Source organism: Zingiber officinale, chromosome 1B (genome assembly GCF_018446385.1).
Source record: "Zingiber officinale cultivar Zhangliang chromosome 1B, Zo_v1.1, whole genome shotgun sequence".
NCBI classification, from domain to species: domain Eukaryota; kingdom Viridiplantae; phylum Streptophyta; class Magnoliopsida; order Zingiberales; family Zingiberaceae; genus Zingiber; species Zingiber officinale.
Window position 1 is genome coordinate 168,754,546 of NC_055986.1, and position 15,104 is coordinate 168,769,649.

A 15,104-nucleotide genomic window follows, 5' to 3' on the forward strand; every position below is an offset into this window, starting at 1 on the left:
TGCCACTGACAACGAAGCATGTCTAGCAGCCATACTGTCCTTTAGAAGCTTTCAGCCGGTCACATCAGGGATTTGTGTGTTCGCTTAAGGAAAGGTGTTAGAGACACTTTTTGAATTATCTTTTCCTAGGATACATTGGAAAATGTGCATACACTTTGAAATGCATGCGTAAACACTACAATGACGCTATCAAAGAGGGTTCCCATCGACAGACGGATGCATGTGCAATTTTGTTATTTTACACGCTCTAGCTGTGGTTTTCTACTATCCTCCATTAAGCGAAGGACTGACTTGAGCGTTGAATGGTAAACACCGGGAACCTCTTCCTAGCCCGACACTAATGCTCTTTGTCTTATAGAACCATGTGAAATCTTTATCTAGTCAATCACAAAGCCATATCTCTGACCAATCATCTTTTCTATTTTCAAATAGAATCATACCCCATAGAGATACATTCAGGCCTATCTTAACAGGTGAATTCGATTATATTGGCCGCCTATGTTTGGCTCAAACAGGATTAGTTTAATAACTAGCTAGAGCAAAGATGATCTAGCTCATTCTAAGTAGTTTACTATCATCGATCGTACTATCATAACTCACAAGGTATTTATCCTAGTATAATAACCATTTATACGAAGGAAGTCATATCTTTAATAAGATATTTTACACCATTGAAAATTAACCCGGACCTATTTAATAGGGATGCAGTTCGTTTACTGTTTTTTTACGAGTGATTTTAAATTTTATTAATCACTAAGCATTGATATGCATGGCTTGAAATGTATAATTTTCTACGATGCAATATTATAACAATTTATTCGAAGGACTAGATGAGTTTATCGAGTTGAAAGAGTCCTGTGGGCCACTCCAGTTGAATAGGTTTGACGATTTGATCAGTCTAAAAGTGCAACACAGTTTGAACCCTTCAAATGAGCTAACCAGTAGGGTGGTAAACGGGTTAATTTTTATGGTATTCAAATTTATTTAATAAAATAATTGAGTTAAGTCAAATTTAAAATAAATTAAGTTGTTAAAATAGTTATTTAAACTTGATTTGTTTTTTTTACTTAGTTCAAACTTAACTTAAATTTAATTTGTACAGATGTAAAATTTATTTGATTATTTAAATTTTTTTAAAATTATTTGACTAATTATTAAGTTTGATAATATAAATTTATTTTTTATTTTAAAAATTATTTTATTTATTTATCATGTTGATGTAAATTTTTTTATTTACGAATCGGAATATATTCAAACTCGGTTATTTAATTTGTTAAATTATTAAAACTTATTTATTTATTTAATTTTATACATACGAATATAAATAAATTATTACGAAATCAAATATTAAACTTATTCGATATTCAATTCATTTACAACCCTACTAACTAGCCAAAAGGATCTAAATCATCCCAGATTTGATTAGAGAAAATAGGTATTGAACTAATCAAGATGAACAAGCGACAAGATTAGGAATGATCAGTGTAGTTGATCGAGCTAGATTAGCCAACAGGACAAATATGTTGAATATACAAATTGAGTAAATCAGGCCGGACAAGACAATGGGTTCAAACAGACTAAGTGGGTCAATTGCAAATAAAAGAAATTTTTTACGCAAAAGAAAAAAAAAATAGTTCTTTCTCAGATAAAATATACACTACATACTTAAGCAACACAGTAAATCTCTGCCATCTATTCTGCAAGCAAAAACAGTTCATTGATATGAAATCAATCAGAAACAGTTTCTTTTTTTTTTCTTTTCTGAAAATTATGTCCTGCATAATCTCTAGTAGATGGAACATGTCCTGCATATCAACATGTTTATCGCCCATCAATTAATCGATTGAAGAACTAGTTGGTTTCAGTAGTCTTGTGGTCAATGACGCTTCCCTTTGGGTTTTGTGAGCGCCATACTGAGCACCATACCCGAAAGCTTGTCGACTTCATACAAAAGACCAGCCGAGAACAAGAAGCTGCAAGACATGGAAACACAATTAAGCAAAGTAATAAAAACATGCCTCAAAAGAGAGTGTTCGACAACAGAAAAGGGTGGCTCAATGGAAAAGTCTAATCGATAAATGTTCAAACTGCACTTTACTAACATGCATATACCAATCTTCATAAAGCAACAAACTGGTACTGAAATACCTGAGAACTAATGTCTACATTGATTATGTTACGCCTTCCATTGTGGATGGACTCAATGAAGAGGTATATGCTTCCTCTCTTGTTGCCTCTTGACTATGCACAATCTAAAAGATAGTGACCACCGTCCTATCACCTATGGTAATTATAACATATGGATTTCAACCAACTAGAGTGCATGCATCGACCTTTATACAACAACAACCGGCCATCATAATCTGCATACGACTGGCATAAGACTCGTATAAATTATGCTACTAGAACAATCCTTGGGAATAACATTACACATATCTGGCATCTAGCACAAGGAAATTTGCAACCAACAAGGAGCAAAAATAGCAGTTTCTGTCCATATATAATAGATGACAACTGTAGATTTTTCACAAAAATGTATCATTAGTCGTAAATAAGTACCATGTGGTGATGCAAACACGATGAACTGTAGCAGCAGCGACAAGAGCAACAATTTCCGCCAATATGACTGCAAATATAAATGTGTCATTAAACCCAAAAAAGGAAGTTCAGGTAAAAGAACAGCAAACAGTTATTGAGCTCACCAGCACCCCATCCTGTCCTTGTTCCAGTTGATTCTTGATAGTTGCCAATGACCTGCGAAAACACAATTAAAGTCTTACTCCAAAAAGATGCTAGTTTTTTATTGTAGCATACATGACACCACCCAATCTACAGAATTTTACCAATGAACATTATGCTAGAAGCTTAGCGACGGAAAGTAAAGCATACCATGTTAAATCTAGTGACATTCTTCATCATATAATTGTGACTTCTCTTATATGTATGAACCTACAACACTAATCATTAAAGCAAAAATTTTACCAAGATTTTTTAGTTGAGAGTAATTGATGCATCTTCTTCGCGATGACATAGGCAAAATTAAGTTCCTAAAATACTCATTTAAACATATAATGGCTGTCAGTGCTTAGCAGATGATTTAATCTATCAGTTCCTATAATAATAAATAACACTGGATTAGTCAGAAAATTCAATCGGGTACTATTCTATGAGGTATAACATAAGAAATGGAATAGTTAGAAATATTTTTAGGAACATGGAATAGATATTTTTCAATGTAAATTGGTTTGCTCTACAACAAAGTACTAAAAATCCTACAATGCCGACTAACAGGTATCAATAATCTCCAAGCCTATTATGAATTAATCTGCCACATGATTGAGAAATCAGCATGATCATGAATACCATTACCATTGATTTATATAGTATAAACAAAGCCAATTTTGTTTTTAAAGCAAAATAGCAACTCACCGTTAACATTAAAAGAAACAAAAGGGAACAAACAAAACCCCCAAGAATCGTCAACAACTCAGAAGATGCCAATTTCTCTCTGTACATTTCAAGAAGCGAGAGAATGATGGCAAATGAAAGCAACGAGTAGATCATAGATCTTCCAGTGGTGGCCATGGAGTCAATCTATCAAGAACAAGTTAAATGAGAACGGCACATAACAAACATATCACGTATAAAAAAAAATGCATGAAGAACGCTAATAACATCTAAAAGAGAATATCAGAATTATCTGTGTCAATATGATATCCAGGGGCAGGAAACATGTCAAGTTGTCAACAATGTTTAATTTTGAAGAAAGAAGAAAGGTCAGCATTCCAAGATCGTTTTTTTTGCAAATCATAATCTTTCTGATCTCTCAAGGACTTTATGGCATTAAAGAGTTTAACTTCAAAACGAAACATGTCAAGTTCGTCTTTTTGTTACTGAGATCAGTAAACGCAAGCCCTTAGACGTTAATTTAGCATTGAACATCCTATTAGTTAATCCAATCCAAAAACTTCGTAGTGGCTTAGAAGAAAAAAAGCGGATAGATAAAGCGATCCAACAACTAGGTGGAGACACCAAACGCATCAAAAATGGATTTTCACAGGAAATTCTGATCTACTAGCAGAAAACGACAACGGGATCAGATCCGAAGCTGAGGAACAAACACGAGGAAAAGAAGCGACGGAAGAACGCAGGACAAAAACTCACCGAACTTTTGCTATTTTCGCTTGTCGCGGACGCCGAAGGAAACCAAGAAGCAGCAGCCGTGAAGCTTGAAGAAGGACGGAGTTAGGGATTTTACATGAAAATCAAAATGAGATCGGATCGGGTTCTTACCAATGAGGCCCGTTAGCTGCACGTGACACTGGATCGTAGGCCGATGATAATTGGGCCGAAGCGGCCCAACAGGCCCATTGCTTTTTCACCAGAGAAATTATTATTAATCTAACATATATATATATATATATATATATATATATATATATATATATATATATATATATATACATATAATTTTTAATAATTTTAAGATGAAATTTTATTATTTTAAAGTTCTAAAAATTTTGTGCAACATGCAAATAATATATTATTTTTAACAATTAAGCTATTATCTTATTATTAATATTATTTAAATCAAATAACTAATATAGTAATACTTTATTATTTTAAAATTGGAAAGAAATATTTGTGTGATGATGTTATATAACATGTTAATTAATAATTCATTCATTATAAAAGTGTTGAATATATTTACTAAGCTTTAAAATTCGTGCTCGATTTATTATATTAAAAGTTCACAATTATCCCTGATCTTGTCTGAATGATGGAAGTTAGAAAGTTAAAGATTAGGTGACTATTGACGGGATAAAGATATCAATTATGTAAAATAAAATTAAAATAGGAAAGTGGTCCCTGAAGATATCAATTAGTTTTCCGATACTCAAGTTAAAATAAAAAAGAGAGAATGAGTAAGAAATAGATAAATCTTACCTTTCCTCATATCTGACATACCCTTTTATACTTTTTTTTATCGTTCAACTGTTATTATTTAATGATATTAATTACTAGAAGAAGACTTCTTTGTCTTGACTTCAGTGTATTAATAATAAATGGAATGCTCTTTTTTTCTTGACTTCTTCGTATTTAATGATAGACGAAGTGTTCTCTTTTATTTTCTTATCCCTTTCTATGTAATGTCATTCTTTGCGTCAGGCAGACGGTTCGAGCGACTCATTTTTCTGTCGATCGAAACAACCCTTTACAGGTTTGTCCATTCGTCCGACTGGTCCATGATGTCCATCCGTTTGATTGGCTGGGTGATCCACTCGATCACTCCTTTGTCGACCGGGATAACCAGATAGTCACCTTTAGCCAAGGCTCTTTCCGTAAGCTCCAACATTGACTGTCTTAACTTTAACTGACATCGTGTCAACTGACCCGCAACATGTAGACTCTCTCTTTTCGTCGCTTCAATCCCAAACCAAAAAATCAAACATGGTTCAACCATCAAATCTTTTTCAAGCAATTAAATTGAGAAATCAATTTTTTCCATCTTAATTACTAAATATTTTCTGAAAATATCATTTAAAATTTAATATTTTTTAAAATACTAGTTCAAAATGGACTATTTCAGAGGCAATTTGAGAGAGGGAGAGAAGGATAAAATGGACAATTTCAGAGGCAGAGGCAGAGGCAGAGAGAGAGAGAGAAGGATTTTAAGTTCCACACAGAGAACCTTTGTTACTCAATGAAATTCATAGTTTGCTAGTAAATAAATAATCTATTAAATAAACTAAATAACTTTGAATATATCTGTTTAATTCATTATTCCTAATATTTATAAATAGAGATTATAAATCATTTTAAATAATATTCATAAATGAAATTTATATGATATTAAAAAAATAAATGATATTTAACAAAAGCTTAGGGGTATTAAAAAACAAAATACAATAAATTACGGGGTGTATTTTGACAATCTCCTTCCTAATTAATAAAAAGCAAGCGTTGGTGAAGTGTAGAGATCAACGTCCACGTTTGGTGGTTGTGGAAAGCAACATCCTAACCGAATCTCCATTCTATAAAATCTTCTTTATGTGTGTTGTCAGAAAAAGAAGAAATCTTTGCACATGCTCATGCCATTAATTTTCATGTCATAATCTTCAAAAATAGCCAAGTCAAATTTCATCAAATTAATGAAAAGAATACATTGCATCAAAGATTATTCTCAATAATATCAATGCAAACATATTAAATTATATGCGTACCAAAGAAGGAGGGGATCCTTTTATTTATTCTTTTTAAGTTTTTTTACAACAGCATTATATTAAAATTATCATATTAATAGTATTTATAAATACCTTAAAATTATGTAAAATAAGTTACTATTTATTTTATTTTATTTTATGGGATGATGAAATTTATCGGATTGTCAATAAATATTATTTGTTCGAATAAGTGGGCTCGCTAACCCGGCCCAAGTACAGTTGTTGGCCCTTTTAATAGACGTTAGTTGTTATTGACTAGATCACAAACGAGTTTAGAATTGATATTATTATTTATTAGAAGTTATTAAATTAATAGATTGGATTTAATTCAATAAATAAATTAATCAATAACACGTCGTCATTTTATGATTTTGTCTTTTATGATCGTATTTGAATAAGATCGGACTAGATCTTGTTAACGCTGCGGAATCTTTGGGAGCCGGTGGAGCGGAGCTAGTGATTCCTACGGAAAGAAGAAACGCAGGAAGAGAGCCAAAGAAAAAGCTCACCTTTCTCGCAATCTTGCGTCTTCTGCAGCTGCATGAAGCTTAAGATCGCCTGGGCGGAGCGGGATTTGAGCGCCGGCGGTGAATGAGAGACGGGGCCAAAGATGGGCAACTGCGGAACCCGGGAGGAGAACGCCGTAGCCGCCGCTCACGCGCAAGGTGACACGCCTTTTGCTTTCCCTTTCCCACAAATCCCCTCCCTCCCTCCCTCCCTTTGTTTGCTTTCCGAGGGATTCGAGGCATTGCTGTTGTTTTTTTTTTTTTTTTGTGCTTATCGGCTAGTTTTAGGGCTTTCCCGTTTTCTCGTGGACGGATGCTTGTTCGCATTGTTGCGTGGACCTGATGGATGAAATTACTTGATCTGGAGGCTGAACTGAGTTTCCAGAGATTTGAGTTTTCCTTTTCCGTTAATTAGTAGCGAATTTGCAGGATTCGAGTATTCCCCTCTTCCACTCTCTGCTTTCTTGTTCATTATTGATTGATGGATGTTCGATACTTTTTGGGATCTCATTTTTCTCGCATTGTGTCCGTTGATTCTTGTTTTTTGCTCTGGATCTACCTAAGCAATCGAGTTATTGCCCAGAGTTTGATTTTTTGCAAATTACTATATTTCAAGAGGGGATATTTAGGGATCTTGCTTCGTCGTGTGTCTTTGTTTTCGTCTCCTACTTTGGTCGTCTGGTTTGCTGAAATTTTACTGTAATTGACTGAAAACCGTTAGAGTGTAAGTGCCGCATTTTCTTTTTTATATGTTCTCAATCTTCAATACATCAACTTTATTTATTAATATTTCGAGTTGTTTGTTTTAGCATTTGGGAACCTTGTTCTTGCAGTTCAGCAAATGCAAATCTTCCAACTACCAGTTAAGAATGATCTTATGGAGAAAAAACATGCTCGAACTTTCTCGGATGTTAGTAACCCCTCGACCCCACGACGCTTTGAGGATTCAAGAAATATTGCAATATACACTGATGTAATTGCCTTCACATTGTTTGAGCTTGAGACGATTACTAAGAGCTTCCGAACAGACTATGTGCTTGGCGCAGGAGGGTTTGGCACTGTGTACAAGGGTTATATAGATGAGAATGTGAGAGTTGGTCTCAAATCTCTTCCAGTTGCTGTCAAGGTCCTCAACAAGGATGGCCACCAGGGACATAGAGAATGGCTTGTAAGTTGGTTTTCTTTTCTATTTTTTTTTTTTTGCATAATACTTTGTCTCGGTTTTTATCTGATATGCTGCAACAAAAGAGAATTGGAAAATGAATCTTTGTTTGGACCCAGTGAACAACAAATTCAGAATATATGTTCCTCCAAAATTAATTAATTGGCGAGCATGTGCCACTTGTAGCAAAATGTTTAAATGAAACAAAGTTGTTTTGTTTTCTTTGTGGACAACTCTTGACAGCTCACCTATAACATGGGTTCTATATCTCCATTACTCAAAGGTATAACAAATATATACATGCATGACTTGAACTTAGAAAAGTTCAACATGTGCATCACCTACCTATGCATCTTTCCACTTGCATGATTTTCCATGTTGAGTCTGCACTTTTAAATGAAAAACTATTGCAAAACTTTTATCTTGCCATTTCATCCACTCTTTGAGGCGCAGCAAAAGAATTTGGATCATTTACGACAATGGGCGTTCATCATTGTGCTACTCTTTGGCAAGCATGCCATATTTCTCAGCATCTAAAGCATAATTAGTATTCTTTACAATACACACATTTGATTTACTCGTATGTTTCGGGTGTCATTTTATAAAATTACTGGTAGCAAATAGTTTTTTTCCCCTTTTTCTTTTCTGGCTACTAGTAGTTTTTTTTGTATGTTTGACTTCTGCCGGTTTTGTTTTTCAGACAGAAGTTAATTTTCTAGGACAACTAAGACATCCTAATCTAGTGAAGTTGATTGGCTACTGCTGTGAAGATGATCATAGGTTGCTTGTCTACGAGTTCATGTTTCGCGGAAGCCTGGAGAATCACTTGTTTCGAAGTATGATTACTTGGCATTTTCTCAATATAATCGGATTTTTTTTTGTTGGCATGTCCTAGTGGACTTAAGTAGGAAATGTTAACCTAGTGCACAAAGTTTCCTGAAATCTCCAAGTAAGCTTATCTAACATTTTCTTACCATAATCAGGATATAATATTTTGCTTAATATATCTGAATGTACTTAGAGTTTGAAATATTTAACCTACTGTGCAAGTTTTTCAGTTTCCTAGTGTGCTTATCTGATATAGTCTTAATATAATCAGTATCATACATTTTGTTGCTTGATATATTCTTATTAACTTAAGTTGGAAGTGCTTACCCAAGTTGTTTCAATTACCTTGAATGCATATCTGACATTTTCTTATTATAGTATGATGGCTACTGTATAATTGTAGACTGATGGCAGGATTGCTGTAAGACTCGTCAACCTTTTGCAAAATCCCTGCCATCTGACATTAGCTATTTCATTGTAAGTACAAGTTACAACTGAAACTATCCTGTGGCTCACTCATAGGTTTGTTTAACTAGTTGCCTGACAATTTGTGTTCGTGATCATTTGCCATTTACTGAAAGCCCACCTTTCACCATTTTGTTTCTTTTGTTTGTCATTTTAGTTGATCAATGCATTCTGTTCTGGTTTGGCAGAACCCATAGGGAGTACAAATGGTCATAGACAGTATGAATTTTCTTTATTTTCTTGCTGTTTTAGTTATTTGTTGGTGCTTTGATCAGTTGCACTTTGCTCAGTTTCTTGTTTGATCTAACTTCACCAATTAAAACTGAGGACAAGAACTTCTTAATATTGTATATCGATGAACTTTTATCTGAACCTAGCTCCTCTTGCATGAGGCTTTCAGATACAACTGCACCACTATCTTGGGCGACAAGAATGTCTATCGCACTCGGTGCTGCTAAAGGACTAGCTTTCCTTCACAATGCTGAAAGACCTATCATCTATCGAGATTTTAAGACCTCAAACATTTTGTTGGACTCCGTTAAGTATTGATCCTTTTCAGCTCCTTAAAGATTGTTTTCCTATGATGTTTCATCTTTTAAATCTAAAATCTATGTTTCCCCGCCGCAGGACTACACAGCCAAGCTCTCTGATTTTGGTCTTGCAAAAGCTGGACCTGAGGGCGACGAGACCCATGTATCAACGAGGGTAATGGGAACCTATGGCTATGCAGCCCCTGAATATGTGATGACAGGTGCGGAGTTTGGATGTTTTGACGTAGTAATTGCCAAATACTGACAACCGATGGCTCATTCCTTTCACTTTGTATCTGCTAAATTTGTCATCTGCGAAATGAGCAGGACACTTGACAGCCAGGAGCGACGTTTACAGCTTTGGAGTCGTCCTTCTTGAGCTCTTGACAGGCCGCCGGTCCATGGACAAAACTCGCCCAAGCAAAGAACAAAGCTTGGTCGATTGGGCTCTTCCCAATCTCAACGACAAGAGAAAGCTGTTGCAAATAATCGATCCCAAGCTGGAAGATCAGTACTCGGTTAGATCTGCTCAGAAGGCTTGTAGTCTGGCATACTACTGCTTGAGCCAAAATCCAAAAGCAAGGCCTCTAATGAGCGACGTCGTGGAGACACTCGAGCCTCTGCAATCAAGAAAAGGAAGCGAGGTCTCATTACAAACACTAAGCAGCATTGGGCTTGCGGTGAACAAGACCAACGGTCGAATCGCCAGCAACAGTATCATCTGCAGAGCGATTCCAAGCGCGAAATGTGACCCAAATGCTCTTCCATCCTTCAGGGTCAAGTGATTCAATTAAATCTTTTGCTCTGAAGTTCAAGGTATATAGGGTGAGTCATTGTACATCTGCTATCCTATTGCTTGTCGACTCTTGTATGGGTTTTGCTTCGACTATCATATCGTGTAAAGCTTACGTCTGAGATCGCTGTTTCAGATATGTGTTCCTGTATTTTAACTGATCAAAAGCCTAGAAGTGATGCTTATTTCTACATCATCTGCACCCGAATTTTAATTTTGGAGAAAGAAAGATATATCCAATCTTTTTTCTTATCAAAATCCTTACATATATAACGATTGAGAAGCTACGAATCATCTGAAACAGAATTAATCCAGTTTGAACCAAACAGGAGGCGGCCAGTTCAATCGAAGATCGCCCGGAAAGATACGCGTGTACGTGTGATCGGTCATGCTGTAGATGCCGACGTCAGGACCTATCCGTTCTTTGATGCTCATGCTCATTCGACGACGGTCAACGAGTCTCAGATCGTCGGTAAAATATATGGAATTGGGCGTCAAGTGTGGGAAATCGGAAGCAGAGAGGCAAAGCGGGTGGTTGCTGCCCAAGAAGATGATCAACTCTCCCAAGTCCTTCATTTGTTCTGTTCTTCTACTTATTCTCTTCTCCTCCGGTAGTAACCTGTAAACCTCGGCGAAGGCGGTGCCGCGATATCTGTCCCTCTTCCTCCGAATGTTCAAGAGATCTCCTCGGGGAGTCTCGGCCAGGTAGTGAAAGTGGTAAGAACCATCATTCCTCGGAACCACCGATTTAAATCTGGGAATATTGCCACGTCGAAGTTGGGCGTCGTCGAATACGCAAACTCGCACGGATCCGGTGATCGTGGTCGCGTACAGTTTGCCGTCGTGGAAGAGAATGTCCTGAATCTCAACGGAGTCGGTTAGCCAGAACCAGCTCTGGTAGCCGGATAAGGTGAAAGAGATACCGGGGAGAAGATGGTGGACGAGCGCGACGATGTAGTCACCTCCCAGCGAGGGATCGGCAGATAGGGTTGCTTTGAGGTGAATATACCCTAGCAGCGATTTAGTCACTGCAATGCGTTGACGTGTTTGGATAATGCAGTCCTCGCCGTCGCTGTCGATGAGGTCGATGTGATTGTAGGAGAGGAAGGAGGGGAGGTCGATCTGCGCGCCGGTGATCGGGTTCAGTAGTTGGAGCAGCCCCGAGCAGGTGTCGACTGTGATGACCCAACCGTGAGCGGAGCCGATAAGGAGCCGGCGGCTTATGGGAGGGTCCGGGAGGGCGATGGTGTATTCGCTTCGCTCGTAGAAGCTGTAGAAGGCGGCGGCGGACGGGTCGCCGCGGCGGCCGCCACCGAACATGAGCCAGGGGCTCTGCCCCTGGAACACGAGGCGTCCGCTGCGCGTGCGCACCTCGTGGGCGGCGGCCGACCACGAGACGCAGACGGCGGCGGAGCGAAACAAATGAGGAAGGGAGAGTTTGGAGAAGATGAGGGAGAAGAGATCCACAGGGAGATCCGCCCATCCGCCGTCGCCGGCCATGATCGGAGGATCTAAGAGATCTACAGGAGGATTTACAAGGTTGCGCGTACCCTGATTTTATACTCTTTTTCCAAATCTTTCTCAATATATTTATTTATTCTTTTCTATTTTTGAATAAATTAAAATAGTAAAAAGAAAAAAAGATTGTACCAAATTATGCCTTTTTATTTTAAGGAAACGAAAAATTAAATAAATTTATCGCAATATTTTTTTTTTTGTTTAAAGATGACATTTTTTAAAAATTATGTCTTTTTTTATTATTTTAAGGAAATAAATTATTTCACTTCCAACTTTATAAGCCCTTAACAAATTGGTTTTACTTTTCCAAATTATTTTATTAAATAAAATAGTTTTTTTATTATTTTGTTTTTCTAAATTATTTCAATTTACGGTGCAATAATTAAATTGAGAAAGTATGCAATTTATGTGGTAAAGTATCAGGCATCATATCAATTACTTTAAATTTAAAATTTACTTTAAATATTATATTTTGTATAAAAAATCTCTATATCTTCTATCCTATTTATTTCCTAAATATATTTTTTAAAATAATAATTCTCTAAATTTAATTTTAAATATTAAAATATCATTTCTCTCTCCTCCCTCCCATAATAAAAAATTTTCTATCCCCTTGTTTAATAATAAAAAATAGGGGGGAAAATAATAATAAAATAAATATATGATAAATTATAGGAAGTTTATGCATTGTATAGTGAAAAATAGATATTCAAATTTAATGTAGTATTTATCTTAAATTTTAATGTTCAATAAGATTAATGGGTTGTGATTAACTTAATAGGCTAATAGTTTTTGCATGGAAAGTGTTTCATGTTATTAGTCATCAAGTGGGTTACAAAATGAGATGTACAACTATTTCTTATTGTTTTTGTATTGGCATAAACATTTGCTGTTAAAGTATTCTTTGTTCATCGTTGATCCCTCAAAATTCTTAACCTATTTTTTTTTTTTTTGCTCTATTCTACACTATTAATCATGAGAATTTCATGCATATTACGATTTATGTGAGCGACTTTCATATTTATTTGGTTGCAATTTCTGTAGCAACGTATAATATGTAAAAGTTGGAGCCTTGGAGGGATCAACACACTAGAAATGAATAGACTAGAGCTTAACTTCTTTGTCCATTAGATTTCATACTTCATGTGTATAGTTTCTGCAGCATCCTATATTATATAAGAGTTGATGTAAAACTTTAATTATTAAATATTTTTATTTAGTCAAAAATATATATATGCAATTCAACCCCCTTGAATTTTTTTTTTCTAGTTCCGCCCTTGATTTCATACGTTGTCATAATGGGGAGATATTATTCATTTACCGGGCAGAGCCTCCTTTGAGATGCGACAAATGGCTAGTAGTCACTCATGATTTACTTTTTCTGTGTTAATCTAGAGACAGACCTTAGTTTCATACGTTGTCATAATAGGGAGATATTATTCGTTTACCGGGCAGAGCCTCCTTTGAGATGCGACAAATGACTAGTAGTCACTCATGATTTACTTCTTCTGTATTAATCTAGAGACAGATTGATAGAAACGTTAGAGACAAATGAATCATCTTATATCACATTATCGAATGAAGAATGACAAAATAAGGATAATTTGAGTCTCTATTTGTTTCCTAGTCCCATGTTAAAAATAATTCATTTTTTTTACTAGTCTATTTAAAAGTCGTTCTTTTATTTAACCTGGTTGACTTAGCTATGTAATTTATGGTCTATAAATCTTTCATTTAAATAAATCATTATTTTATTAAGATTTTTAGTGAAGTCTAAAATTACGTTAATTTTTTTATATTAAAAATTAATTTTAAGACTTATTAATATTTTTTAAATTATTTTTTATATAAAAAATATATATTATGATAATTTTTTTAGTTCAAAATCTTAAGATTGATAATGAATAGAGAAATTTCTCAAAATACTTTGGTTCTCTAATATTAGAAAGTATAATTTTCTTGACATTTTGGTTAAGATTTAAATATAGATATATTCTTATCAATTTATTATCTAATATAAAAAATCAAATTTTTATGAGAAAGAGTCGCTATTGCATTGGGTCTTGAGCACAGTCTAAGATATTAATTTCTATGATGATATAACTTATAATTCAATACACCGATAATTTTGATCCCATATTAAAATTATATCTATTATCTTCTAGATGATTAAAGTGGATTAACTGAAAGTGGTTTATGAATTATTTTTGGTTAATTTATTAATAGGTATCTATTTTGCCTATTCATTTGTTTAATAGATCAAAGTAAAATCAGATTAGATTTACTAAATCCGAAATTACTTATTTGAATTTTTATTATGAAAAATAATTAGTGAGTTAATAAAGGGAAATGTTAGTGTGGATGACGTGAATTTAAATTATTATTTTATTATTTGAGAACAATTAATTAACGGATTTTAATAGAAGACCTTCCCAAGCTGAGCTTAAGTGGGACTGTTAGGTCCATTAATCTCCACATTAACGAGCTTTATATGCGTTTAACTTTTAGGATATGTATTTTATTGGAGATTAAGTTTTAATTTTTTTTATCATTTCGAATATAACAAATTTGATGAGTAAAAATAATTTTATTTTATATTATAGTAATTTTAGTTATCAAATAGGGATATTTTTGGATGAAAAGAACCCAAGATGGAGTGTTATTTCGATATTTTTTAAAATTGGGAAGACCAAAACGAAAATAAGGAAGGCTTTTTTATTTTTGCCCTTGTTACTTTCAAAACCCTTCTTGATCCGTTTCAGTCAACTTCATTATTCTCTAGATGTAGTTTTGGATGGTTGATCCGTTTCAAAACGGTATATAGCATGGAGCGTAAGTATCATCATTTACTTAAATATCATTTGGTATATATATATATATATATATATTAATATTTTATTAAAATAAATTTTAAATAGTTGACTTTTTAATATTATTATAAACCAATTTCAAATATTAATATTTTGATCTTGATTAATTATTAAATTTTGAATACTTTAAAAGCATTCAGATGCACCTCTTTCATTTACAAGGCACATTATTAGGTTACTTCTGTGGATGTAACCGAGTTGATATCGG

General features: G+C 34.6%; 3 protein-coding genes across 3 annotated transcripts; 1 reads left to right on the forward strand and 2 right to left on the reverse strand.

The window, feature by feature from the left end:
- Nucleotides 1–1,665: 1,665 nt before the first annotated feature.
- On the reverse strand, nucleotides 1,666–4,260 carry LOC121990990 (protein KRTCAP2 homolog). The gene is made up of 5 exons (XM_042545029.1): nucleotides 4,165–4,260; nucleotides 3,430–3,594; nucleotides 2,703–2,754; nucleotides 2,560–2,626; nucleotides 1,666–1,973 (listed from the first exon to the last, which is right to left on the reverse strand). Exons 2-5 carry the CDS (start codon nucleotides 3,583–3,585, stop codon nucleotides 1,877–1,879), a joined length of 372 nt encoding a protein of 123 aa, XP_042400963.1. The 5' UTR covers nucleotides 3,586–3,594; nucleotides 4,165–4,260; the 3' UTR covers nucleotides 1,666–1,876.
- Nucleotides 4,261–6,620: 2,360 nt separating this feature from the next.
- On the forward strand, nucleotides 6,621–10,643 carry LOC121991001 (probable serine/threonine-protein kinase PBL8). Its single transcript, XM_042545037.1, has 6 exons — nucleotides 6,621–6,889; nucleotides 7,564–7,898; nucleotides 8,593–8,728; nucleotides 9,586–9,722; nucleotides 9,813–9,936; nucleotides 10,043–10,643. The coding sequence occupies exons 1-6, from the start codon at nucleotides 6,835–6,837 to the stop codon at nucleotides 10,498–10,500; spliced, it is 1,245 nt and encodes a 414-aa protein (XP_042400971.1). The 5' UTR covers nucleotides 6,621–6,834; the 3' UTR covers nucleotides 10,501–10,643.
- On the reverse strand, nucleotides 10,572–12,033 carry LOC121991010 (putative F-box protein At4g22170). Its single transcript, XM_042545045.1, has one exon. The coding sequence runs from the start codon at nucleotides 12,006–12,008 to the stop codon at nucleotides 10,815–10,817; it is 1,194 nt and encodes a 397-aa protein (XP_042400979.1). The 5' UTR covers nucleotides 12,009–12,033; the 3' UTR covers nucleotides 10,572–10,814.
- Between the last annotated feature and the right edge of the window lie 3,071 nt (nucleotides 12,034–15,104).

Excerpts from the sequence above, each read along its gene's own strand:
- LOC121991010 (XM_042545045.1), bottom strand. The coding sequence starts at position 12,008 with ATGGCCGGCGACGGCGGATGGGCGGATCTCCCTGTGGATCTCTTCTCC.
- LOC121991001 (XM_042545037.1), top strand. The coding sequence starts at position 6,835 with ATGGGCAACTGCGGAACCCGGGAGGAGAACGCCGTAGCCGCCGCTCAC. Across the intron at positions 7,899-8,592 it reads AGGGACATAGAGAATGGCTT|ACAGAAGTTAATTTTCTAGG; the intron begins GTAAGTTGGTTT and ends TTTGTTTTTCAG. Across the intron at positions 9,723-9,812 it reads CAAACATTTTGTTGGACTCC|GACTACACAGCCAAGCTCTC; the intron begins GTTAAGTATTGA and ends TCCCCGCCGCAG.
- LOC121990990 (XM_042545029.1), bottom strand. The coding sequence starts at position 3,585 with ATGGCCACCACTGGAAGATCTATGATCTACTCGTTGCTTTCATTTGCC. Across the intron at positions 2,755-3,429 it reads TGTTTCTTTTAATGTTAACG|GTCATTGGCAACTATCAAGA; the intron begins GTGAGTTGCTAT and ends GTGTTTTCGCAG. Across the intron at positions 2,627-2,702 it reads AAGGACAGGATGGGGTGCTG|TCATATTGGCGGAAATTGTT; the intron begins GTGAGCTCAATA and ends TTATATTTGCAG.